This window comes from Parasteatoda tepidariorum, chromosome 6 (assembly GCF_982258835.1).
Source record: "Parasteatoda tepidariorum strain Cologne lab strain chromosome 6, Ptep-v5.0, whole genome shotgun sequence".
Lineage (NCBI taxonomy): Eukaryota > Metazoa > Arthropoda > Arachnida > Araneae > Theridiidae > Parasteatoda > Parasteatoda tepidariorum.
This window is the reverse complement of record NC_141760.1, coordinates 49,174,541-49,201,459: the sequence shown is the minus strand read 5'-3', so window position 1 is coordinate 49,201,459 and position 26,919 is coordinate 49,174,541. Positions and strand designations below refer to the sequence as shown.

Here is a 26,919-nt window from a genome sequence, read left to right as displayed (position 1 = left end):
AATATTGAGTGCACCAATATCTTAGAGTCGTGTTAATGCACTAATAATGATTAAAATTTTATGCTTTTGCTCTAAGTGTGCAATAATAATAAATGTGTCATTTCGGTCCTCTGCTGCAGAAAACAAACTGGTTTCGATTCTTGAGATTTTTAACCTAACTCAGATATCTAGGAACATTTAAGTTTTATAATTAATTTAGATCTTTTATTCATTTGGAAACATCACCCCTCAATCAGGTTTAAAGAAAACAGATTGTTAAATTTAAGTTAATTAGTAATAATAACTCTTAATTTATTAATATATATATATATATATATATATATATATATATATATACACCGAAGAGCCATTACATTATGACCACCCTCCATCTATAACAATGGGCTCGCCCAGTTTTTCATGGTTTCTCGCCGAGGAACAATGTTTTTATGGGGCACATTAGGATCCATAATCCTCATAGAACAATCCCTGACGTCTGTAAGCTACTTGAACATAGTTACAGACCAGGTTCACCCATTCATGGCAACAGTTTTTCCTGCGGGGGATGATGTTTACCAACAGGATACCAACACGTCATAAGGGTCGAATCATCATGGATTGGTTCGAGGAACATTCCCGTGACTTTCAAGTCATGTCTTGACCCCCAAATTCCCCTGACCTTAATCCAATAGAGCATTTGTGGTCCTACTTGGAAAATTAAATTCGTGCTGCCACGCTACCCCCTCGCAATGTGAGGGTGGGAATTGCAGGACCAGTTGGTGATCGCTTGGTACCAAATACTTGAGACTACCCATCAGCACCTTGTGGAATCAATGCCACTGCGGGTGCTAGCAGTTTTGAGGGCTAAAGGTGGTCCTACATGTTATTAGCAGTGTGGTCATAATGTAAAGGCTCTTCGGTGTATATACATATATATTGTTTTATCATTGTAAAAACTATTAATATGTTAAGGTACCATGTGATTTATCTGTCCAATGAGAATGCATGGACCGGTCCTAATTTTGCACATATTTATATGCATATACTACAAATAATAAGATTTCGTAACACAACTAATAACGTTTGGACAGAAATTCCATGTTCTTGAATGGATGCATGTATGTTTAGACTGAAATAAATTTAAGAAAACAGAAATTCAAAAGAATTTATTGACATAAATTTCTCTGATGACCAATTATAATTTCAGAAAATTAATATACCTATTAGGAAAATACTGAGTACATTTATGAAAAGATTATGAAGTATATGTTCAAGATCAACAGGTTGTAAATACTGTCTGCAGTTGTAAAATAGTAGTAAGAAGAAAAAAATAAGTAAATACCTCTAAGAATATGGTCTTAGAATATGGAGTACGCATATTTACAGTAAAAATTTTATAAATGAAAGATATTGTATTGCCTTCCAAAATTTACTTATTTTAAAGCAAAATTTCAAAATGCTAAGGAATAAATTGACATTATAATTTTTTTCTTTGAAACGGATGTTCATGAATTATTTCTATTAACCCTAACATGTATGTTCATGTTTTAAAAAATGTGTCATTTTCTGCATAGGGCTAACATAGACTCCATCTTAATAGAAGTTTCATTTAAGCATGTGCTGAATTAATTTAAAATAGAACTCTTGATAATGTCTCTAAATTAGTGCATGAGCCGAATTATTCGTATAATCCCGAGTGTTATTTAATTTCAAACTTGAATAATATTTACATTGAAATAAATTATAAAAACTGTTTATGAAACTCCATAAACTTATATTGCATATTGGTGTAATTTGTTGTATCGGACTAGTTTAATGAGGAGCGCCAACAGACTCGTTGCAGTACAAGAAATGTTTATTTGCTTAAACACCAAAAGATTGAGGGTCCCCCCTGTTCTTGATTTTATTTAAGCAAACAATTTAGAATTGTGTAAAGTGATTGAATAACAAATTGTTATTTGCAGTAGAACATATTTCATAGTGCTACACAAGTTGTATTTTTTAAAAAATATTGTTCATTTCAATAAACTTTATATGAAATGTGCATTTTATTATTTATTGTCATAGCTTTTTTAATGGAAACTTAATCGCTAGAAAAGCCGACAGTCAAGCAAATGTTGCAACTTGAAAATTGTAGAAATTCACACTCCACTGGCGTTGGCACCATGTTGCCAAACTCACCCAATGTAACAGCAGCAATTTTATTTCAATTAATCTGCAGTCAGATGGGAATCTTACAAATGAAATTCCTTGTCATCATAACCTTCGTTCAATCCGACAAACTTTAATGTTCCTGTTTTTAACGCCTTTAAACAAAAATTATTTCTCCAAGGTTTCTTTATTCTTTTTCAGTCTTTTGTATTCTGTCGTGATGAAACCTAATGGGAATAAATTTAAATATATTACTGGAGCCAAATTAAACAAAGAAAAGTTTTAAACATTTGGTTTCAATAATATTTGCAAAGATAAATAAATATCAAGGCAAGTCACTCATATAGGAATGTCGTTGCTAACGTTTTGTCTGGATGTATATATATTTTTTGATCTGGATGTATATCTGGTTTTTATTTGGTATTTTCATGTCAACATTTATTAAGTTTGAACTTTGAATGAGTAATACTGGACGAATGAGTAATAATGGACGTTCCACTGTAACGTCACCACAATTAATTTTTTAAGGTTTCTTCTCGCCTTCATCGAAGGGAGGTATCTAACACTGAAAGAAAATGGTTAGTTCATAACGGTTTTATCTTTGTAGAACTGTTATGAGCAAGCCATAATTACCTTATATGTTATATGTGGGTATTTAAGCTAATTACAGAGCTGTATACGTTGTTACTTTTACGTGCTATGAAAAAATTTCTTATCACTACCACTAATGTGCATGTTCTAGCAATACAGAAGAAACTTTTCTCAACGGTTTGAACCTACCTTATATGTCAGATACAATTTTGTTAAAAGATATACTATGTAAATTAATTTGTAAACTCACTAACATGTAAATTGGTATTTCTAGCAACACCAAGGTACAAATTATTAATCCCCTTTACACCTTGTTTTTTAAATCGCTGAACAAAAGCAGTTCTAAATTAATTACTAAAAAGCACTTAAAAAATGCAACATTATTTTGTAAAATTTTTATTTTGCATTTACTTAAACATATCAATCGAGGAAAACTTAATTCTTTATCATTTAAAAGCTTTTTTCACGTAACTCCAACACTATTCTGTCGCTCTTCCGAATTAAATCAGTAACCCAAATGCTACCTTGAATTTCAACATTGGTAATATGCAAAATTTAACGGTCAACTGTCATAGTGTTAGTTTAGTTTCTTGCGAGTGTAGAAAGCATTAGGGTTATAGGTACGCATTACAGACGAATTATTCATCAAAGAGCTCAAGTCAAAGATTTTGCTTATTTATTTATCGAGTTGAAATTTTATAGAAGTAAGAAGGAAAATTTCAAAATTAATAAAAAAGTTTTAATTATAATTTAAATAAGAATTTATTCGCATTTTGATACTTACTTGATATGATGCAACACAGTAAAAGAACGATGCAAAATGAAGCATTTGACCAAATTGGTCCCTTAGTGTCCAAAATTCTCGAAACTACTTCGGTAATAAGAATGCCGAATGCCTAAGAATAAGTAATATGTGTTCTATTAAAATATAAGATAGCAAATTAGATTACATACCAAAATAGAATTACCTACCATACTTGATGCATTAAGTAACATCGCAGATATAATCTCAGATTCAGGAAAAGTAACTTCAATACCGAATTCAAATCCAACTGGCAAGAAACTCGTCATAAATAAGCTAGAAAATATGTAACTCAATTTGTATTGAACAATTCAAAAAATCTTTATAAATAAACGCCAAGCGAAATTAACTAAAGAATTCAAATATATTCAAAAGTTTGTAAAAGCTCAACAATATATCTGCATATTTTTAAACCTTTCACTATTTCTTTACAAATTATTCCGTTACCTTTGAAACGTTTTTTACGATAATTTTTAAGAGCTAGTTTTGATTTACTTTATTTTTGTTCATATTTATATTCACTCTTTTACTAATTTAATGTAATTTTATATATTACCTTTTACGCTATGACGGGTCTTATTATGGTAGTATGCCCTTTTTATAGGGTAAGACGAAATTCTAAAGGCCTATTACTTAGCTATTACCTTTAGGAAAAAAAGAACATTGTATATTTTTAATAGAATAGGCCAAATATAAACGTTAAACTAGATCACTTGCTTATTACTGTTGAGAAACACAGCTGCCCAGAACAGCAGCTCCACCTACTCCCACAACAGATCAGTTTTAGTGCTTATACAGGGCTGCCATTTTCATCTGTTTTTCATTTTGTTTATATTTCTAAAATGCTTTCTTAAACATGTTTCCTCTAATCTGTAATTTAATATATCTAAGATAAACCTCACATATCAATCGATCATTTATTTTCACATTGTGGCTGCCAAGGGCAACAAACGCAGTAAGTATCCAATTATAATTCTCTTATGCCATCGCTCATTTGTATTGTTTGATTTATAATGAAAATTTTAATCAAATTCAGACAAACAATTAGCATGCTCTTTTTTCTTCGAAAACTGCACAATGCTATTTCATAAAGCATGTGATATCTTGACCATGACAAAAATAAACAGCACTGATCAACTGGCAACTGATTGATCATTGATGCATGTCTAGAAAGCAGGTAAGTAATGTAAAGTCAATTTTTGGTTTAAAAAAATTATTATGAAACGGTAATTCTCTCTTTTTAAACTATTTCATCTTTTAAATATTTTGATATTATGTAATTATTTTATTGAATAACAGATTAATGATGAACTAAAGCAACTATTCAATGCAGCGCTAGATTCGAGGTTCTATGTCTCTAAAGTTTTAAAAAAGCCTCTTGAACAAGCAAGCTCACTTGATAATTTACTCGTTGTTATTTTTTATCTTCTTATAACTTTCGAAATAATTTCTAAATTTCAAAAACTTTTCTTGCTTGTGTTATTTTATGTCAGCAGTTATATTGAAAAAAGTATTTTAGAAAGTTGCAATTCTTACCCAAGAATGCCAGTAATTAAAAATTGAACCCACAGCTTATCCACTAACAATAGAGCGCTGAATAAGATGTAGAGTAGAAATGTCAGAATGCAAATTCCCATGTAAATTTCTCTGGAAAAAAATTGCATTATAAAATTAAGAAAAGCAGAATAATTTTACAAGAGAACGTAAAAATCACACATTTATTTAATTAATGTATATCTTTTTACTAATTTAAAGTATTTGGTACTAGATAACATATTAAATAAAACCAGAAACATATATGTTAATGTAATATGTTCTTTAAAATACACTGAGTAACTACTTAACTATAAACATCGAAGAGTAATGTAACATCTATAACAAACACCTAAACATCTAATAAACATTCACGCTAAAGAGATATTGCGGCACAGTGTTGCTGTTAGTGTAAATCGCTTGTTAGTGTTATGCCGACGTGCTTTAGAAGCTTTATTTGGTGGACATGATAGTCTGAATAAGACACCATAACTAAACATTGTTCGTAACCAAGTACATCCTGCAATGCTGATAATTTATGCCAAAGGTGAGGGATACCTCCAAAAGAACATTGAGATCTACCAATCCTGATGGGTCGAAAATCATTACAGAATCTACAATTTGTTACCTTGGCTCCTACAAACCAAACATTTCAATCATGCTGAATATTTGTAGGATGAGGTTGAAAGAGACAACCGTATTTGAAATCCACACTCGGATAAGTGACGCCATCGTCATTTGTCAGTTTAGAAACCAATCAGATTCGACGCACACGCGTGACGTCACATGTAGGCATCCAATTAAATCAGATTTAAATCGCATGGCTAGGCATATTCATTTCCCCTTTTCTCGAGTTGAAAGTACCCAATTGTCCAGTCTCACATATCACCTGACTTTGGCTCCATTTTGAGGGCTATCTTTTAACACTCATGGTAGGAATGCCACCATGTAATTTTGACAACCGTCAGACGACGTGGACAGAACCTGAGCTGATATTCTTCTCTGAAAACTTCTGCACCCCAAGCAGAGAGAGGACGTTTAGCCACGACAGGACTATTATACAACTTGCTGCGTATACACACCGGTTTTTCACTGACTGTCAAGATTGAAGAAAAGGCCCTAACCTACAACTTTACCGTCTGTACCAACAAAGAACTAATCTCATTTTATCGGTGCTTTGAATCACAACAAATGACCTATCACCATCTGAATGAGTCTATGCCATGAAAAAGAAGAGAAAATGTAACCTAACGAAATATTCGAACAAAGATCAAAAAGCACATAAACATTTTGACCATCTGTGATCACTCTGATCACACATCACAGCGGTCATTTTGACAACTCTTTATATATACAAGATGCTGTGTATTGCAGAATGCGAAAGAAAGTCATTGCCCTCTTAGCATCTTTTTTAAAGAAATGAAGAACTTATAAAGAGATTTAACATCATAAATCAGAAAAGAAGTCAATACCGATTTGAACAGTCCAGGACATTTATAATGTTCATTCATAAATGTTCATATTTAATTTACAGGGTTGATTTAAACATAAAAACAAATATGTTAAAAAAAATCAAATAAATTTTTCTGAAACAAATTTACTCATTATAGTCTTATTTGTAATAAGTAGTTTTTAAATTTTATTCTTAAATCCTATTAAATAAATCCTATAAAACTTAAATTTTTCCTTTATCTTTAAGTCAAAGTGCAAAATAAAAATTCCGTTTAAGCTCTTAACTCAAAAGAAACTCAGTTTAAATTTTTCTTTTCACAATAATAAATTTCAGTTCGGTAAATATTGTAATTCTCTTATTTTCCGAACGATGTACAAAAATTTAGTGAGTACAGATCAAGATGTTGAAAAATATCTTACTTATATTTATGTGTGACGTCGAGTAACCAACCAGCGAAGATTGATCCCACTAAACCTGTTGCTATAAAGAGTAAACCCATCCATCCGATTTCCACACTACAATTCTAAGAAAAGACAAGAGAACGAAATATCTTTATAATATTTTTTTTAATTTGAAATGTTAGTCAATTTAAACTAATAAGCTTTTTTTCTTCATGGAAATTATTTTATAGATATTTAAAACATAATCAAAGGAAAACAATGTTAATGATAATATTTTTTAATATTTAACAATATTTTATAAGTTCTTTAAGTATTTAGAAGGAAAAAGTTTTTGCTTACTGGAAAATAATGAAGCATCATATCATTCAATGTAGTAGCAAAAGCAAAATATGATCCAGCCATAAGACCTGTAAAATTTTTGCAAGACTCTTATCTGCTAAAGGTTTTAGTAAGAAAAATCAAATAATGTATGTAGGATAAAAATCAGGAACTGATATAAAAACTCTTTAGTTTAACTGGCCTACAAGTTTCGATGCTACACAGTTTCATTATCATTTCATCATGCTTGGAAAAAATGCAACATCGAAATTTGCATGCAATAATATTTGTGAATTTTCTATGAATATACAATAATATTTTGATGCAATTTATTTTTATCTGCTTTATATATAGATTTACATTAAAAATTATGTTTTTATGTAGCATTTAAGCTTCTATGCTTCGTTATTTTAGATTTTATTTTACATTTATATTATATTTTGTCTTATAAAATTACATTCCTTAAAATAATGTAAAAATTTGTACCTTACAATTCAAAACAATTTTTATTATTAAACAAAATATCAAAAAACGATAAATAATTATTCAAATTATTTTTTGTGGGAAATCAGTTGTGAATAAAACAAATTTATGATTGCGCTCAAATATTTTCAATTCCCTTAAAAAGTTTTTGAGATATGGCGAAATAAGCAAAAAGTAAATTTAACATTATGGCGTCCAAACTTTCAACCTATCTCCTGACCAAATTATTTGGACCATATTTTCCTGATTGTGGTTACTCCAATACTTTGCGGCTCAAAAACTATAATCCATCAAAACAATATCCATGTTTATTCAGAGAAAATACTTTTTCGTGTCTGATTTTGAAATTTAAAACGTCACCTACCCTGATTAATTAGCATATTTGATGTCATCTCATCAAACCATTAAGATTGAGTCATAATACGTGGAAATCTGATCATTAGAGTAAAAGTTATTCAAGGTATTTCATTTATTTCTTTGTCAACTGTACAACTGTGTACTGTTAGAAATTTTTTTGGGGAAGACGATTAAATAACAATTGTATTGTTATTTAACCATAAATTCTTATTTAAAATAATTATATTAAAATAATTATTATAATGATTTTATAGTTATTTAAAATTATTAAATAACGATTTATCTAATAGTTATTTTATCATATTAAAAAACAGAAAAATTACCATAAATTACATGACATTCAAACTGTTAACTGTGAGAAAAATCATTCATTAACTGCTTACACGTAATGCGGTTAAAAAACCAGAATTTTATCTCGCCAACTAGGTCCGCCTAATTAAGCCATTCTTTGTTACTGGGTATATATAGCTGAGAGGGCTAATCTGTCAATCTTATGTCCAAGAGAACGGGGGTTCGGGTACCAGCGTTGACACCACAATATTCCCTTCAACACATGAAGATTTCCCAGTGTCCTGTCCTCCCCAAAATTTTATCCAATACTATTGGAATAAAATACTTTTATTCACAAATAGATGGCAGCACCATAAAACTGCGTAACACAAGAAAATCCAACATTACCCATCTCGTACGATAGGAGAAAAAAAAACAGCACAATTAAATTTTATGCACAATTAAATTTTTTTTCTTTTTTTCTTTGTGATTTTGAAAAATTGATTTGATTGATTGACTGTGATAGCTTTTTTTACAATTGAGAATTTTAATATAATATTTCAATCAAAAGTAATGACCAAAAAAAAGTTTTTTTTTATAAAATTCAATACTTACCATACACTACTAAAACTAGAATGAAATGTAAATTTTTCAGCATTCTAAAAATAACTTTCAACATCGACTGCGAAGCTTCTGACTTCTTTTCCATTTCGTTGAGACTCGGCGGATGTTTTGGTGAATTTTGAAAAGCTACAAGAATGATAGTTAATTATTGAATTTAATGATTAAAATTAAAAATGATGCATTTAAAAGCAAACAGTAATTGTTCCCATTAATAAATATGAATTATATAAGTTGTCGAATGAAGGCTTACTTGTTATAGCCAGAATTAATACCACAGCATTGACCGCAGTAAGCAAAATAGCCTCATTCCGTTTACCAAATTCTATTTCTTCTTTCTTTGTACAATCACTGCTGACCAGAAGGGGAGATAATATAAAGCCTATACCAACTCCAAGCTGAGGAACAAAAAAGTAAAGTATATTAAATTCAATTTTAACTTCTAAACAATTTTCTCAACCTCTTAAGAGTTCGTGATAAAATTATATTGCAGAACTTGAGAGAAATCCAGAATGTTAGAGTATTTAACATTAGAAAGGTGAACAGATTTTTTTTCAGGTTTTAACTCTGCGAATATTTTCATTCATTACTTTTCTTTACATATGCGGCTGGGTGGCGCAGTAGGTTTGTCGTCTTCCTTCTGAGCCCAAGACTGCGAATTTGATCCCCGGCCCAGACACCGGATTTTCGGGATACAGAAAATCCTCAGCGGCCGTGTCGTATGATTATGCGGCATGTAAAAGATCCCTGGAGTGCCTTATTGGTTCTTGGCATTTCCGGCAAAATTAAATTCCTAGTGCACTTTAGTATCCAAATAGAGTCTCAGTGCTGCCATCTAGTGCGGCAGAAACTAGACGTCCAAATTAACATGACCAACGGTATCTCACCCTATCACTATCACTGTGGTGGTCCTGAAAGAGTGGATACCACCTCTGGAGAACGCACTAGGTCTGCTCATCGGTAAGACCGATTGTGCAGCTCATTGGAAATGAAATAAAAAACTTTTTTTTATATTCATCAAAAATAATTAAATATTATTAAACACTTTATCCGAACATTTGGCTGAAGTTTGAAAAAAAAAAAACAATTTTATCGTTTTATTTTTTTCTAAAGTATTAATCACTGAATTACATAAAATTTCTAAAGTTTACTAATCTCTAGTGGAAAGTTTTAAGTTATATCAGAACTTATTCACATAATATTTTCCTTTTTTAATACATTATACATTGTGTAATGACAAAAAGTTTACAAAGCTATTATTGTGCAGTATAAATTTCCTTTTAGAATATTCAAAGAGAAAAATTTTTTATTACTAAGATCCGCTTCCTTCATTAAGAGATAACATTTTAGTTTCTATTACACTCATGTAAGAAATTAAGAGAATTTGGTCGATTATCTCTAGAACTACTGGACCGATTTTAATGAAATTTGATTGAAACAGCGGTTGCGGAATAAACAGAAAAAAAGGGTTAACAGAGGGTATGACTCCCTCAAACAGGTGGAGCAATATCATACCTTCTGAATCCAACGAGTGTTACGCACGATCATGCGTACGTATCACAATTGTTGATTGATTATTTGTTTTGTATTGTATCAATGTATGTACATATCGGATTCGGATGAAAATCAATCCAGTAGTTCTAGAGATAATCCAGCAAGTCTACAAATTCCTTGATTTCTTACACAATTGTAGTTCATGTGCTGCACAACTAAAATGTAACTCTAATAATGTAAACTCTTGTGATTAATTTCGTAGAAATTCAAATGCAACTATGAAAATGTTAATTAAAAATATATCTGAATCATAAACATTTAAAAAAAATTTAAAAAAAATTCAATTGTTTAAATCTTCGTTCCTCACCTGATTACCAAAAACTCCAAATGCGCATGCGCGAGATAATTCATTGCTTGGAAACCATCTTGATGCAATAAAAGGTGGGATACCCAAGACAGCTACTTCAGACAAAGATGCAAAAAAAGAACTGACTAAGACGAATGGAAATCCATTTGGTTTTAAAGTTGCCAACTGTACAGTACTACCTGTGGTAAAATAAGAAGCATAAAATTGAGTGATAGTATTAAAAAGTATAAATTCAAACTATTATGTATTGCACCTTTTTCAAAGAATCGCTCAGATTTTTGAAAAAAATCACTCAAGGTTTTGTTTTATCTAAAAGTAACTAAGAATTTTTTTCTTCCCTCTTTATTTTCTTCTATATTTTGATTGTTTGACTTGTTTAAAAAAGAATCTTTTAAATTGTCTGAAAAAGGTTTGAATACACACTTTGATTGATATCGATACACTATAAAAAACTTCGGATAAAATTATAATAAAAAATACCAGCACTCAGAGTATCGGTACTTTTTACCGTAAAATTTATTTTTACCGGGACATGTTACGGAGCAAAAAAAAATCAGATATACCATAATTTTCACAGTAATTATAGTACTAATTTTTACCAGTTTTTACCAACACTTACTCACTCTATTTAAATAAATATTACTATACAATTTATGGTAATTTTCCAGTACAAACTTTGAATAAATTTTTTAACTACTTATTTCTTATTTTTCTTGTTTTTTAAAACGAAAAAACTAAGAATTTCAACAAGAAATAATACTTCAGTACCTACAGTTAATTAAGTATTTTCTGGAATAATACATTTTGCTGTAATTTACAAGTAAGTTTATGCTTCACAAGCAAAATAATACATTTCAAAGAAGAATTTTTTTTAGCAATTTTCCAATCATTTTACTATACTTGATATTTATACGACTTCTTGATGAATGCTTTATAAACTTCAAATGAATTGATGAAGTTTACTTTATAGCATGAACTTTATAGCATTTAAGTACAAAATTGAAAATGCTCCTTGAGTTTCAAAGGGGTAAACAACATTTATTTACTTTTTATTGAAGAAGTCAAGCGAAGTAAAATGGGAGAAATTTAAGTTTAGCTCTTAAATTTGTCACGACGCAAGTTTTTATGTCTCATTGTTTATTTTTTATTATTTTTTGTCGCAACTCAAATGACAAAACTTGCGAATAATAAACAATGATAAATTCATTCATGCAGTTGAATCAAGATGCGTGGATTGCCTTTGCTATTCAAAAAGTAATGATGCATGGCTATATTTTAAGTATGATGGTACGTGGATGGACGAACCGTGATTGCAAATGCGTTGCTTCATAATTTTAGAACTTACTGTATTCCTCTTTTTTTTTATCTATAGAATAAATGAACAATTTCATGTACGAGCCAAATATTTTAGATTCTTGACGAGTTATCCATTACATTGTTTGATTGCACTAATTTATTGGTAAATTGTAGAATGCAAAAATACATTTCTAAATTACAAAACAATGACGATTATCGGGACAATATTGACCTAGGGATAGTTTTTTAGTTATGTTTTGCGCGCAATTTCAGAATCTATAAATTTCTATAGTTTTGCACACCAATTTGTAGAAGAGAAGAAAAAAAATATCGATGAAACAGAAAATGAATAAATTTTATATTTAACTTTTACAATTTATACTTTTACAATAACTTTTACAATTTTATATTTAACTTTTACAATGTATTACAATCTAATTTTGTTGAAAAATTCGCAATATTTTCCTTAGCATGCATTTTAAAAATCCGTATTAAACTCAAAGTTATAAAAACCTGCATATTTGTGGCTGCAAATAAATATTGAAATGGAGAAAAAAACACAGTTATCTAAACTAAAGAATTACTATTGGAACGGCCAGATGAACGAGGGAATTAAAATCATGAAAACTAGTTTATTTGTCTGATAAATCTGAAAGTCTTCCTATTCCTAATGGAAAGAGGTTTCCAACTCCCTATTCACTCAATTAATGAAATTATTTCAAATTAATTTTAAAAGGACATTAAATAACTTAATTCCACCTTTGCTTTGATAAATGTTTTGAAAACGAACTTAAAAACAAAATCTGCCTCGTACTTGATTATGTAACCCATTCTCTTATTCAAATTTTCTTTTCTTCATTTTTACCTTAGAATGTACCCTAACACTTCTGTTCCCACTTTTTTCTGTTATGAAACCCTAAATGATTGAGCTTCTTTCACCGGAACTCCGACTTTATGAATAAAGCATATAAAGACAGTTGTGAATGTTTGAACCAATAAAAAACATTACAAAAATATTTATTAAGAGGAACACAATTTTTCCATCATCAATCAATTATCAAACATTAAATTCAGTTTTATGCCCCACAGTTGATTTCTCAGTCCAGGAGCTGAATCTATTTTAGTAATAAATTTGTCTTTAATGTATATACGTAAGCTGAAAATGACTAAAATATGGTATTCATTGAAATGAAAACTAAGAAGGACGAAAGTTGGAAAAGGAAAGAAATGAACATTGAAAATGGTTATTAATGAAATATATGTCTTTTTTAAAGAATTTAGTTATTTTCCTTCGATTTGAAAAGCGCAATTGGAAATACAGCAATTTTTCTTAAATTCGTTTAATTTTGCTGTTAGAGAAATTATATTTTTCAAAAAAATATGCCACTTTTAATTCATTGTCATTTTTTTAACTAATTTCGCAAAGGCACTCTGAATATTAAGTAACTGATTGATTAATAATTGAAATTCAATATAATTACAGATTACAAAAATATTATTTAAAAAAACTTTAAAAAAAGTTCTAAATTTCGGAATTCCTTTGACTCTTTCACGGAACCCTTTGGTTTCATGGAACACTGTTTAGGAACCACTGCCCTAGCAATTTTCATTATTGGCAAAAATAATACCGTATTGTCTAGAGTTCCCTAAAGAATCTATGGTAAAGGTTTTCTGATAAAAACTCTACCATAGACTTTACTAAAAAATTGCTAAAAAAAGTAGTTTTTATATGCTGAAAAGAAAGTTTATCATATAAAGTAATTCATCTTTTAAAATTGGCAGTTATATCTAATTTTGTTTTTAATTAAAAGAAGTACTATACATTCCACAACTTATTGCAAAATGTTTAATTTTAAAGAGCATCGCAAACGCATATAGCTAAATTTATAGAAAAGATCTAATTATATTACTAATTGTGTTAAAAAGTGCTCCAAGGATTACTGTCCATCGTAAATCGATGTAGTTGATGATCACAGAAGCTGGTAACACTCCCACCAAGTAAACAACCATAAACATCATCGATGTCCAGTTGACCGCGTCTTGAGACACACCGTAATAACAGCAATTAAGGTCTGCCATGCCAACATACTGGGTATAGAGTACGCCGCAAAGAAAAGACGTGGTACTGAAGAGAAAAAGCATCCAGAATCGTCTTTTATAACATTTGATTTCAGTTGTATTGCAAGTTCCATTCTCCATGGTTGAGACTGAGCTCTCACTTCTTGTGCTCGCGTCAATGGCCATTGTGACTGCTATTTTTACAATTCATTCCTTTATTACTTCAACTAATGTATTTTTGTAGTCTCATTTTGTTTAGAAAGTAACTTTTCACAAAAATAATCTTCAAGTTTCTTCATTATTTACTTTCATCGAACATCAGCTACCTAAAATTTTAAAACAAAAATATACACTTAGAAATTTTACGGAAAAAATTGGTTAAATAACAATTTATTAGCTATTTTATCATATTCTAGCAAAACAGTCAAATGACCATAAATAATGTGGTATTGAAACCGTTAACTGTAAAAAAAAAAACCGTTTAATAACGGTTTTAACCTGATACGGTAAAACAACCAGAATTTCATCTCACCAACTAAAATCACCTTTTGAAGCCACTTAGTTCGTTGCAGAAGGGTGCATGCTTAGCCGAGAGGTCTAAATTGTCAATCCATAACCGACAGAAGGTTCCAGTCCCAGCGTTGATATTTCCCAAATTTACAATACTTTCCCCATTACCTTCAACATATGAAGAGTTTCCAGTGTCCTCTGCACTCTCCAGTTTGTGTTTATGGATTATTAGAATATGATTCCCTTCATTTCCCCCATTACCATCAACATATGAAGAGTTTCCAGTGTCCTCTGCACTCTCCAGTTTGTGATTATGGATTATTAGAATATGATTCCCTTCATTTCCCCCATTACCTTCAACATATGAAGAGTTTCCAGTGTCCTCTGCACTCTCCAGTTTGTGATTATGAATTATTAGAATATGATTCCCTTCATTTCCCCCATTACCTTCAACATATGAAGAGTTTCCAGTGTCCTCTGTACTCTCCAGTTTGTGATTATGGATTATTAGAATATGATTCCCTTCATTTCCCTCATTCCCTTCAACATATGAAGAGTTTCCAGTGTCCTCTGCACTCTCCAGTTTGTGATTATGGATTATAAGAATATGATTCTCTTCATTTCCCCCATTACCTTCAACATATGAAGAGTTTCCAGTGTCATCTGCACTCTCCAGTTTGTGATTATGGATTATAAGAATATGATTCCCTTCATTTCCCCCATTACCTTCAACATATGAAGAGTTTCCAGTGTCCTCTGCACTCTCCAGTTAGTGATTATGGATTATTAGAATATGATTCCCTTCATTTCCCCCATTACCTTCAACATATGAAGAGTTTCCAGTGTCCTCTGCACTCTCCAGTTTGTGATTATGGATTATTAGAATACGATACCTTGATGGCTAAGACCATAAAACTGCTAAACCATCTCCAATGTCCAGTTAAATTTCGTTTATTTCAGTTCAGCCATGCTAGTTGTAAATAGTTAAAAAAACCGTATAGTTTTATATTCAGGGATATTTTTAACCCTATTAGTTGTAAATAGTTTCAAAACCGTAAAGTTAAAATACGAACTTTACAGTAAACTTTACTGTTAATTTACGGACGGACTGCTGCCGATTATTTTATCGTAATTTTGGAATGAAAATTCTAACTCTGTAGTTAAATCGCAAATAATGTTCCCAGTTTATTCAAATTATAGAAAATTACTCATCAATTATTGTAATTTTTTTTATTTACTTAATTAACGTTTTTTCTACAATTTTATAAATTTAATCTATCGTTTTTTGTTTGATTTATTATCATGACAATCAATATACTTTTTACCCCGTAATAAAGCAAAAACATTTACGCACAAAAAGTGCTCAAAGTATTATGATATCATGCAGTGTGATATTATTCAAAAACTCAGAGTTAATTTTAAAAAATTGATGTTTTTATTTTTCATAGTTTGATACTCGGTGTTCTATAAGAATGCTAACATTATTGTAGTTCTTATGAATGCAATCAACTGGCTACCCACATTTTGAGAAGCAAATTAATATTTAAGCGAGGAAGGAACAAAGTGCTGTAGAAAAACATCAAAACTAGTATGAATGTCTGGTGAAACTTTGAGATAGTAATCAACACCCTCCACCTCCTCTCTGGTTTCTAACAATCAATCAAGTTTTGGTTACTTTATCTGTGATTCGTTAGAATTTGATTGCATTTTTATTTCCTGCATTAAATATTATGTTGTGTTTAATTTTTTTTCAGTTCGTTTCCTAAGAAAAATTTTTAAAATTCGTAAAATAAAAGTTAGTTGTTGCAAAGCAACTTAAATACTGATTTTAATTGCTTTAAATTATGTAACAATTAATAAATTAATTATATATTGAATTGCATATGTGTAAATTTAAGTAATTTGTATATAGTGGTTACAATATATTAATATGTAATTATTTTCGTAAGAAGTTTTTTTTTTGCAAAATTGTTGTTAAAATATTTAATAGTATTATATAGGGTGTACGAAAATTACATCAACAAATTCAGAGGGGTAATAGAAGGTATCGTGAAGATGGAAACTTATTAATTTAGGATAGAGTCTCAAATCTGTAAAATATGTAGAGTCGAAAGGAAAAATTGCGAAAACCCAATGCAGGTTACGACACCGCTTTGAAAACAGCTACAAAAGAAACTACAGACTTGCTAACTACGAAATATTTATTTGATTAATTTTTGTAAGAGTTGTTCGAATTGGCACTGTCTGATGTCATTGCAACGTTGATGTCTGCAACGAAGTAAAAACAATTCTCGGACTCGATAGAAGATGCCAGATGTGTTTCTGATGTCTGCTGAAGCGACGAGAGTCTTCGTTATGTGTCCATAGGCGTCGCATAAAGTAGTGATTTAATGTGACCTCATGGGAAAAATTCCCACAAATTGAGATCCGGCGAACGTGGTGGCAGTGTAACCAGCTCTGCGTGTCCAATCCATTTCCTCGGACATGCGTTTTATCCAATTTTCATCCTCTCGATGTGGATAGTGATCCCATGTTCCACGGTGACTTTTCATCCTCTTGTTGTCTTTCATCACCCCTCTTAATTTGAGGATTACATTTTATAATTTTATATTTTATAACCGTCGTTGAACAGCCGGCCCAATTTTTGGGTTTACGACTACTAATGATCAATTCCGTAGCCTTGTAATTTTGAACCCAATCCAGAAGACAAGGGAACTCCTGGATCAAGTATTGGGAGAAATTTGCCTTTGTGGAGGACTTTTTGATGGAACTAACCCGCATTTGCGTTATATGGAGAGGAAGACCACGAGAACCTCCCACTGTTAGTCCGATAGCAAGTGAACTCTAAACCATGATCCGTCTACCACTGAGGATATTTCAAGTCAGCTTTGTGGTCGGTGCAAGCCGGATGCGAAATTCGTATTGACCAGTCATCACCGGGATCGAACCCCGGTTCACCTCATTTGAAGGCGAACGCTCTATCCTCTGAACCATCGCGGCTCAGGATTACATTTTAGAACTAGCCTGTATGTTTTTTCTTGATGGACTTTAAAGAGGATGAATTTTTAAGTCACAGTACTACAGTTGACCTTTTGAGATAACGCTTATTTAAAGAATAAAGTCCAGCAATGAAGTTTCACAAACACATATGTTCCTTGAAGGGCCCTTTTTTTACTCCAATGATTGTTTTCCAGTCATTTTCCTCTTTGCACAGTTTCTGTATTAGTACACTTGCTTTCTGAATCTTTTGCAAACTCTTGGATATCATCTTTGATTTAATTTTGGCTCAAGATAGACTTTGTATATATTTTCTTAGTTTAATGCAAAGGATTACCGCAAAAAAAATTTGTACGTAATTCTTTGCGTGAAGAAAAATTTTAATTAAAAAAGATTCGCCAGAAAAGCCAAGTAAATTGGTCATCAGATGCAGATCAGCAATGAATGATTTGCTTTATCTTTATATTTGCTTTGCGATTTGCTTTTCCTAATTATTATACAATTTGACAAATGAAAACCAAGTTGTTTAAAAGATAAAGACTAACATAATTTCAGAGGTTTATTGACAAAAAAAGTTTGTTTGAAATAAAACTAGACCCAAAATGATAAAAAAAATAATATAGTGAAGGAATCCTGGGGTGCCTTCTGTGCATTCAACAACTGTTAAAAAAGATTCGCCAAAATGATAAAAAAAAATAATATAGTGAAGGAATCCTGGGGTGCCTTCTGTGCATTCAACAACTGTTTTCTAAATTTAATTCAACATTGATTTTAATTTACAAAATATTGAAGAGAAACTTCTGATTGATTCTGACTGATTGAAGTGAAACTTCTGATGAACAAAATGATAAAAAAAATAATATAGTGAAGGAATCCTGGGGTGCCTTCTGTGCATTCAACAACTGTTTTCTAAATTTAATTCACCGTTGATTTTAATTTACAAAATATTGAAGTGAAACTTCTAATGCGACTTCCAACAAGGTTGCGTTAAACGTTTAACGCTACCATGGCAACGAGCGGCCTCTGATCCTCGCAGGAGATTTTAATGTGAATTTCTCGTTATCTGAAGCTGAAACATTATCAACCTCCTTAAAGGCAAACTTGGATTGGAAATGATAAATGGTAGGAATGATCCAACAGGTGAAACTACCATTGATGCAGTTTTTGCAAGAAATATTGAAAAAATAGAACTCAAACATTTCGTATCTTACTTTAGTTATCATAATCCAATTGTAAATGTTATAGATTTGGATATTTCTCCACTCGAAAATGATTATTAAAAGATGCGATCAATTGTGAATTGTAAGCATTGTTAATAAAGTTTGTCTTAAAGAAACAATATGATTTCACTAAAAATCAATTTCTACCCCTTCCTATCTTCATTTCCACATTACGAAGTTTCACTTCTTCCGCACGGAGAGACTCCACGCACTGTTTTCTTTTTTTTAGCTTTTTTCTCAATCAAAATATTTTGCAGCCTTTATAACTCGTAGTTACATGCTTAACTATTAACTCCGCGTCTAAAATATATCACAGATTGTGCTTATTTTATTTATATGGCATATTAATACAAAACTACTACGAGGTACACGTGAATAAAACGATTGGCCATCATATGTATTGGGTTGGTTGGAATAGTGAGAGTATTTTCTGTCTCAATGGACTAAAATAGTGAAAACTGGACTAAAAATATCTAAAACTCAAACATTTATATGAAAAAATCCCTAATTTTGTTTATTGGTTTGAGGCAACTTGCTTAAAAGTTACCATTTCTTGAAAGCAATACGAGGGTTGCTATTTATATTTCTGGCCTTGACTTACATCGACTCAAACAAAGGCATTTCTGACGGAGCGGAAGATCGAACTGATGGGTCATCCGCCGTACAGCCCTGATTTGGCACCCAATGACTTCTTCTTATTCCCACACATCAAAAATAAATTACGTGGACAACGATTTTCGACCCCCGAAGAAGCGGTTGATGCATTCAAAACGCATGTTTTGGAGTTACCTCAATCGGACTGGAAAAAGTGCTTTGAAAATTGATTCAAACGCATTCAAAACGCATGTTTTGGAGTTACCTCAATCGGACTGGAAAAAGTGCTTTGAAAATTGGTTCAAACGCATGCAAAAGTTTATGGATCATCATGGAGAATATTTTGAAAAACAATAAAATCAATTTCGATCCTACATATTTGTTTTTTCATTATTAGGCCGGAAATATAAATAGCTACCCTCGTATGTATACAAAGTTTCAGGACTGTAAGTTAATATCTTTTGCCGCATCAACGGCATCGAATTTCGAATATTATACTGCTGTATTTGGATTATATTAAAATTAAGCTAAAGTGATATACATTCTTCATTTATGTATTTAATATTCAATTCAATTACATATATGTATTAACCTTTAAGGTAAGAAAGCATTTTAGACAACATTTCATTTTTTGATTGCCTATAAGAGTGTCTGAAATTCCTGCCTAAACAAGTCGGATATCATTTTCAGCATTTTCGATGTTTTTTTTTTTTTTTTTTTACGTTAAATCAAATGAAAGCAATTTGATAAAACTAATACCTTAAAGGTAAAAAACAAATTTATGTACAAAACTCAAATCAACGGAAATAATATTTCAGATAGATTTAGTAAAAGTATAAAGTATAAAAAAAATTAAATTTTGATTACCTATAAATAAACGTGTCTGAAATTCCTGTCAAAGCAAATCATATATCATTTCCTATGTATTTTTTTACGCTGAATCTAACGAAACCAAAGGAAATTTGATAAAACTAATAACTCAAAAGTTAAAAGGTTTTATGTACAAAATTAAAATCGGCAGATATTCGGCTGATATAATATTTCAGATAGATTTAGTAAGTATAAAGTATAAAAAAGTACAATTTTGATTGCCTATAAACGTGTCTGAAATTCCTGTCTAAACAAGTCAGATATCATTTCCTATGTATTTTTTAACACGTTGAACTGAATGAAACCAAAAGAAGTTTGTCAAAACTAATAGTTCCAAAGGAAAAAAGTTTTATGTATAAAAATTTCAGTTCTGCACTTATACCTATCTACATCTCTCAGATTGATATGTAGACAAACAAAGTACTGAATCCTATGCATTTTTTAGTTAATTTTAAAGAGATCAAAACCCAGTCGAAAGGACTTATAATTTAAAAGCTGTAAGAGTTATAATGATTTCATGCATTAAAGTATAACATTTGTATACCTATTTATGCGGCTGGCACTGCTATCAAGACAAGAGACTTTGTCTTTTATATATTTACGTTAAGTTCAATAAATCTAAAATTAAATTGGTAGAACTATTATTCGTCAAAACTGAAAGTGTGTTTAGATCAAAACAGAAAAGGGAAAAAAAACTTTTCAGAAAATCATCTTAATAAGCTTGTTTTCGAAAAGATAAAGATTAATTAAGATTGAATCATGACTACCAAAATTTTTTATGAGTTATAACAGATATATAGAATTGCGTTTCTACCCAATAAAAAGTTAATAGTGATGAATAGTTTACAATTTAGAACAATAAAAGCTTATCTTACCGTCTAAAATCAAACTCCGATATTAATTTTGAAGTTATAATGAGTTTGTGCACAAAAAAGTACAAGTGAAAAATCATATTTGTTATACTTCAAACTACCCTATCTTTTTAACCATTAGTCATATCGACTTACTTTTTACCTTATTCTACTCAGCAGTAATTTTTGCGTTAGGATTACAATGTGTCTCTTGTTTACATTTTAATAAAAGATGGATAGGTAGGTAGAGATAAACGCAAAACTGCTCCTTATGCTATATATATATACTTTAATAACTTTTGAACTATTTGTCCTATCGACCGACTTTTAATTCGTCTCATTTAATACAGTTAAGAAAATTGCTTCTTTCGTTAAGTATTTCTGACTAGAAAATAAGTATTATCAAAATTTATATTTTTTTATAATTCATACTAACTAAATTCTTTATAACACCTTAGTTCTATCAACTTTATTTTGGTGTTAATTGTTACAGCATGAAAAAAAGAAATGCCTAGTAAACAATTTTTCACCAGTCGTCTACATAATAAAATTTAAGAATTCCCCGGGCCGTGATAGACTGGTTGGCAGGACGCTGGACTGACGCCTGTGGGAGCGGGAGTTCGAATCCAGCTGGTGCATCAAATAGTGACCGGTTCACGTTAAATCTGTCCGGTCACAAAATCCTCCATGTTCCCATAACAAATTATACCTCTGGGGGTACTGAATTGCAGATTGATCATTCTCAGGTTCAGGTCAAAATTACGATTGGTGGATGTATGAATGTGTCCACCCTATAAGCGGGTGTGACATATGAGTGTGGCAGAAGTCGAATTCTTGGTCATAGATGGCGCCACTGGAAAACAAGAACAATCCCACCCCTTGACTTAATGACCTACGACAATAACAACAAATAATCCCCCTTTTGAATCCGCCTCCCCCAATTCAGGATAGCGACTTAAGCTCAGCTCGGAGAAGGGGGTAAGCTTCAATTATCAGTATTTTCCAACAACTTTCACTAAGAAAAAAAAATATTATCAAAACTACAAGAATATTGTAAAATTTACCGTTCTAGCTCTAAGGAAACACCAAAATCTCGTATATTTTCCGAAGCGCTTTGGTAATGATTTTGGTAAAATTAACTGTAAAATATAGTTTTATTATAAGTTATAAAATTTGATATATTTTTCATGATATCTTAGAGCATAGTATAAGTAGAGAGTAGTAAACTTTCGTTTCAGTTTCGTATTTTTCTTCCTTAAATGTATAGTAATAAGAACTACAATTTTGAAAAACAGAATTTCCGGTAAAACGTTACCATATGAACGTTAAAATTATCAAACGAATGGTTCAAATTACCTATATTTTATTTTAAAACTAAAATTATGTTGTTTTTTTATCAGAAATGTCATTAACTTACAGTACGGTAACTTTAACGAATGTTTTTTCCATGTAGGAATTGGCCAACTAGCTGCTTAAAAATAAGTTTTACTCCAAACATATTAAGAAAAAAATTAAAATCGCTTTTTAAGTTTCAATTACAAGTTTTAATTCTTAATAGTTTTTAAGAATAAAAAATGGTTACCTGCTATCTACTGATGAAACAAAGTTTAACTTTCCAGAAAAATACTGAGACATTTTCTCTTAGTCATATAAGCGCGAAATAAAATAAATGAGATTCAGACGTAAGAAATCTTTTATTGTATTCTAGGCACTTATGGTAAATAACTGAATAAATAATGAGCCCTTCACACAATACAATATAAAAAATCATAGTTCTACAAACTAACTGTTAAGAGACAGTAAAGAAACTTGCTTCGACAAAAATGACCTTTTATTTCAGTAGAGTAAGATGCGAAGACTATTATAATACAATGGTTATTACACCTTACGTATATCTATCTGCAAGCTCTAGACAATAATTCAACAATTTGATCTAATAATGAAATATTTATGTGTCTCTCCAATGAGGGAATTTCGAAGATGCGAAATGACTAGTAATTACGTGATTTACATATCATTGTTTCATTCTTACAAGAAAAGTAATCGAAATTTTGCTCACCAATTGAGTGGAAATTTTATATAAATTGATTTTTAAGATTAGGACATTTTCTGTGAGAAAATGCTAATATCTTATACTATCGTTTTGTTATGCCACTTATTTTATTAATTTTACAACCGGGGTTGAACAGCTGTCCCAATTCTCAGCTAACGACAATCAATGTTCAATTCCGTAACCTTGTAATTTTGAACCCAATCCAGAAGACAAAAGAACTCCTGGATGAAGTATTGGGAGAAATTAGCTTTCTTGTAGGACTTTTTGATAGAACTAACCCGAATTTGCCTTACAGGGTGAGGAAAACCACGAATCCCTCCTACAGTTAGCCTGACGGCAAGGGGACTTTAATCCATTATCCCTCTACAATTGAGGATATTTTACGTCAGGCCTGTGGTCGGTGTGAGCAGTGTGAGGGATTCGTTTAGGCCAGTCATCTCTGGGATTCGAACACGGTTTACCTCATTGTGAGGCGAGTGCTCTATTCCCTGAGCCACTACGACTCACCGCAACTTTTTTTGTAAGAATACGTGAACTTTTTTTCTTATGAATTTCAAGAATCCTGACCCACAAAATAAGGTCAGCACAAAAATGTGCGCACTAGTGGTAGCAAATAAATATAATAACAATAAAAAAAATATCAATAACGCCATAGAAATCTAAAGAATCACTATTGACGAAGCTGGGTCGAAAGAAATTAAAACCTGATTGATTGTTCGAATAAACTGTTAACAATGAAAAAAGTTTAATTATAAAAATTTTCAAGGCAATCGAACTGGTTTTAAAGGTTTTAAACGAACCTTTTTCGCTGGTAATCTATAGTGCTTTAATAAAATATTTTTGCTTTATCCTCATCTTCCTCTTTTGTTTAAAGCAAAATAGTATTGGTTTTTAAGTTGATACACAATTGCGATAACATATATATTTCTGAATTAATTGCTCACAGTATAAAATTCTTTAACTCAAATAACGATATCGGTATTTTCTCCGTATAACAGAACACTATTCAAATAATTTTTGTGTTTGCAATTAATTTATTTTAATAACTTGTAATTTGCAACTGTTTTGACGTCACGTTAAGTATTCTTATAAAAAAAAAGTACCAAAAATAAAACAACCATTAAAACCAGCTAATTCTCTTCACTTTATAGCAAGTATCTATAGTTTGGTAGCATATGGCAAGGTAAAAATGTAATTACTGATTTGAATAACTTCTAAGGTTTATAAACCTAATGACATTAAATAGATAATGCAATTCATTCACATATCAATATCTTATGATTAATATTTCATGATTCGCCAAATTTGATAACATTAAGTAAGCAACACTTCGTTTTTTTTTTCCGTTTTTTTTTTCTTTCTTCTTTTTTTTTCTTTTTTATTCAAAGTACTTTGTTACCGTTGTCCTCTTATTCGTAACTGAGTTGTTTCATTGCTAAAAAAAATAATAACCTTTATATTAAGGAGTAACATCTGTGCGGTTTTGGGGGGGGGGGGAATGTGTGTTTTTCAAAGTGAATGGATTGCATATTGTATTAAAACAAATTTATTTGATTTACATTTATTCAAGTAATTTTTAAAATAACTCATGAAGTAAATTTGGAGGTGTTTTATTAAATATAATCATAAAAATCTAATCATATCATAAAAATCTAAATATAATCTTTGGAATTTATCTTAGAGACTCTATATTTCTTCAATATTCATTCGGCTAACGTGATAAATTATCAGCTTATTGATACCCTTTATTTTGCAGGTAAACATTTTTAAAGAATTGTTTTTGCGAAAATTGAAAAGAATTCATCAAAAATGCCCTTAAAATTAAGTTATATCTTTTAAATCATCAATAACTGCGATAAACATTTGAAACAATTTTATTTGCAACGAAGATTAAATTTGTTTAGTATATTCTGTTAAAGTTTTAATTAAATCGATTATAAGTTATAAGAATTTTCGAGTTCACTGTTTTTGAAATAACGTTATTTGAAGATTAATAATACTTACTTAATTTATAAATTCATTTATTTTTCGTAATGCGAATCACAGAAAGCGTGCCATTTTTTGTCATTCTAAAGAGTTTAAACTTATATTTTAGACAAAATGTATAGATATATTTATATATATTGATTGATTTTTTAATGATTTCTTCAAGTCCCATTTCCCTAACAACAATGAAATAGATTCATAGGGAAATGAGTTTAACTTACGGGTTGTCTAACGTGATTACCGCTCTTTAAGGATCTATAATTAGAATATTTGTTTCAGTGAGCTATGAAAACTAACTGTTATAGCATTTGTTTTTTTTTTTATTTGTTTTTTTAAATAGAGAGGTGTTTACATATTTCGAAATCCCTATAACTTTAATCAAAGCTCAGTGGCTTTTATCAAAAAATGAGAGCATCATATATTTAAACTTTAAGCTGCAACAACGTCTCTAATGTCAGAAATTTATTACATTGTTTCAAAACTTTTTATAAATACTTTGGAAAATTATTTTTTTCAAATGAGAAAAAAGCAAATTTTGGGCATTCATACTACTGAGCCAATATTACACACATTTTTTTTGTTTTAATGTAAAAATTTTAATTGCCTTTTTTTCAGTAAGACCCAAAATGAACTTGCCTATTTTTATTTCTAACTTTTCAACAAATAGTTTGACTGCCGAATGATAAAAAGGGCATAAAACTGGACTTGGCTGCAATTTATACTCACATAATAATACAGGTCACTCGTGAAAATGTCTGGCGCGTCTATTCTGGGTAAAATATATGCAGTTCACAAAGATATAAATATAGAAAATGTAACTCATCTGCATATAATTACGTCCTGTCAGAGTTTTTATTTCAATTACGTACAATAGGAAAAAGGACAATCATGCTATTAATTCTTTATTTCAGACTTATATAGGTATTATATATACTTCCAAATTTAATATTCGTTGCTTTCTTTACTCTTATGAGTGTTACATTTTATGAAAGGTCACTCAGAGTGTTCAGTTCATTTTTGCATTATATGTAGATAATAAACAAAAGCATTACACGTGTGTGTGTTTTTTTTTTCGTATTAAAATGCCTCTTTTATGTTTTCTTTTGTCCCGTAGTGGACTAATCGTTAAGACACGGTTTGTTGTGGGTTTTCATAGATTTTAGTCCAAATAAATTGATCTGTTGAGGTTTATTTGTGTTATTATGATTTTATTTGAATTTATTTAGTAATTTTAAACTTATGTAAGTATTATTTTATATAATGTTGAATATGAACAATGCGCATGCGCAAGTTTTTCTTTCAACGAATCAGCGACATTCAAGAACTTGGATAGTGTCAACGAATCATCCAATTTCGTGGACAGAGAAATCCGTCCAATTTCTCGGATTCAAGAAATTGGACCGTGTAAACAGGCCTAAAGAAGAGCAAAGATGTACAACATAAGCAATTACAGTCATTAAATATCGCTTGCACTTTCTCATCATAAGTAGTTCAGCCTGTAAACAGCTACTAACAGAGACCTTATATATGATATTCATTTTCCTTGCAAATGTAACAGTCGGGAAAAAATTTTGCTAGAAATTGTTGGAAAGTGTACCTGTAGCGAAAAAATGACCACATCGGCCCGTACGTCCTATTGAATTGAATATTTCAGTAAAATGTTC

General features: G+C 30.6%; 1 protein-coding gene across 2 annotated transcripts; it reads right to left on the bottom strand.

Moving 5' to 3' along the window:
• Window positions 1–1,128: 1,128 nt before the first annotated feature.
• Window positions 1,129–25,947, bottom strand: LOC107446231 (choline/ethanolamine transporter FLVCR2). 2 transcript variants are annotated; one of them, XM_087165822.1, is made up of 11 exons: window positions 25,888–25,947; window positions 14,027–14,496; window positions 10,821–10,999; window positions 9,213–9,357; window positions 8,954–9,088; window positions 7,250–7,317; window positions 6,929–7,032; window positions 5,060–5,170; window positions 3,694–3,799; window positions 3,506–3,617; window positions 1,129–2,357 (listed from the first exon to the last, which is right to left on the bottom strand). In XM_087165822.1, the coding sequence occupies exons 2-11, from the start codon at window positions 14,358–14,360 to the stop codon at window positions 2,299–2,301; spliced, it is 1,353 nt and encodes a 450-aa protein (XP_087021948.1). In that variant the 5' UTR covers window positions 14,361–14,496; window positions 25,888–25,947; the 3' UTR covers window positions 1,129–2,298. The 2 variants fall into 2 exon arrangements, with proteins under 2 accessions (XP_087021948.1, XP_042896548.1); XM_043040614.3 differs by lacking the exon at window positions 25,888–25,947 and adding an exon at window positions 22,799–22,933 and having other exon boundaries at window positions 14,027–14,500.
• Window positions 25,948–26,919: the final 972 nt, after the last annotated feature.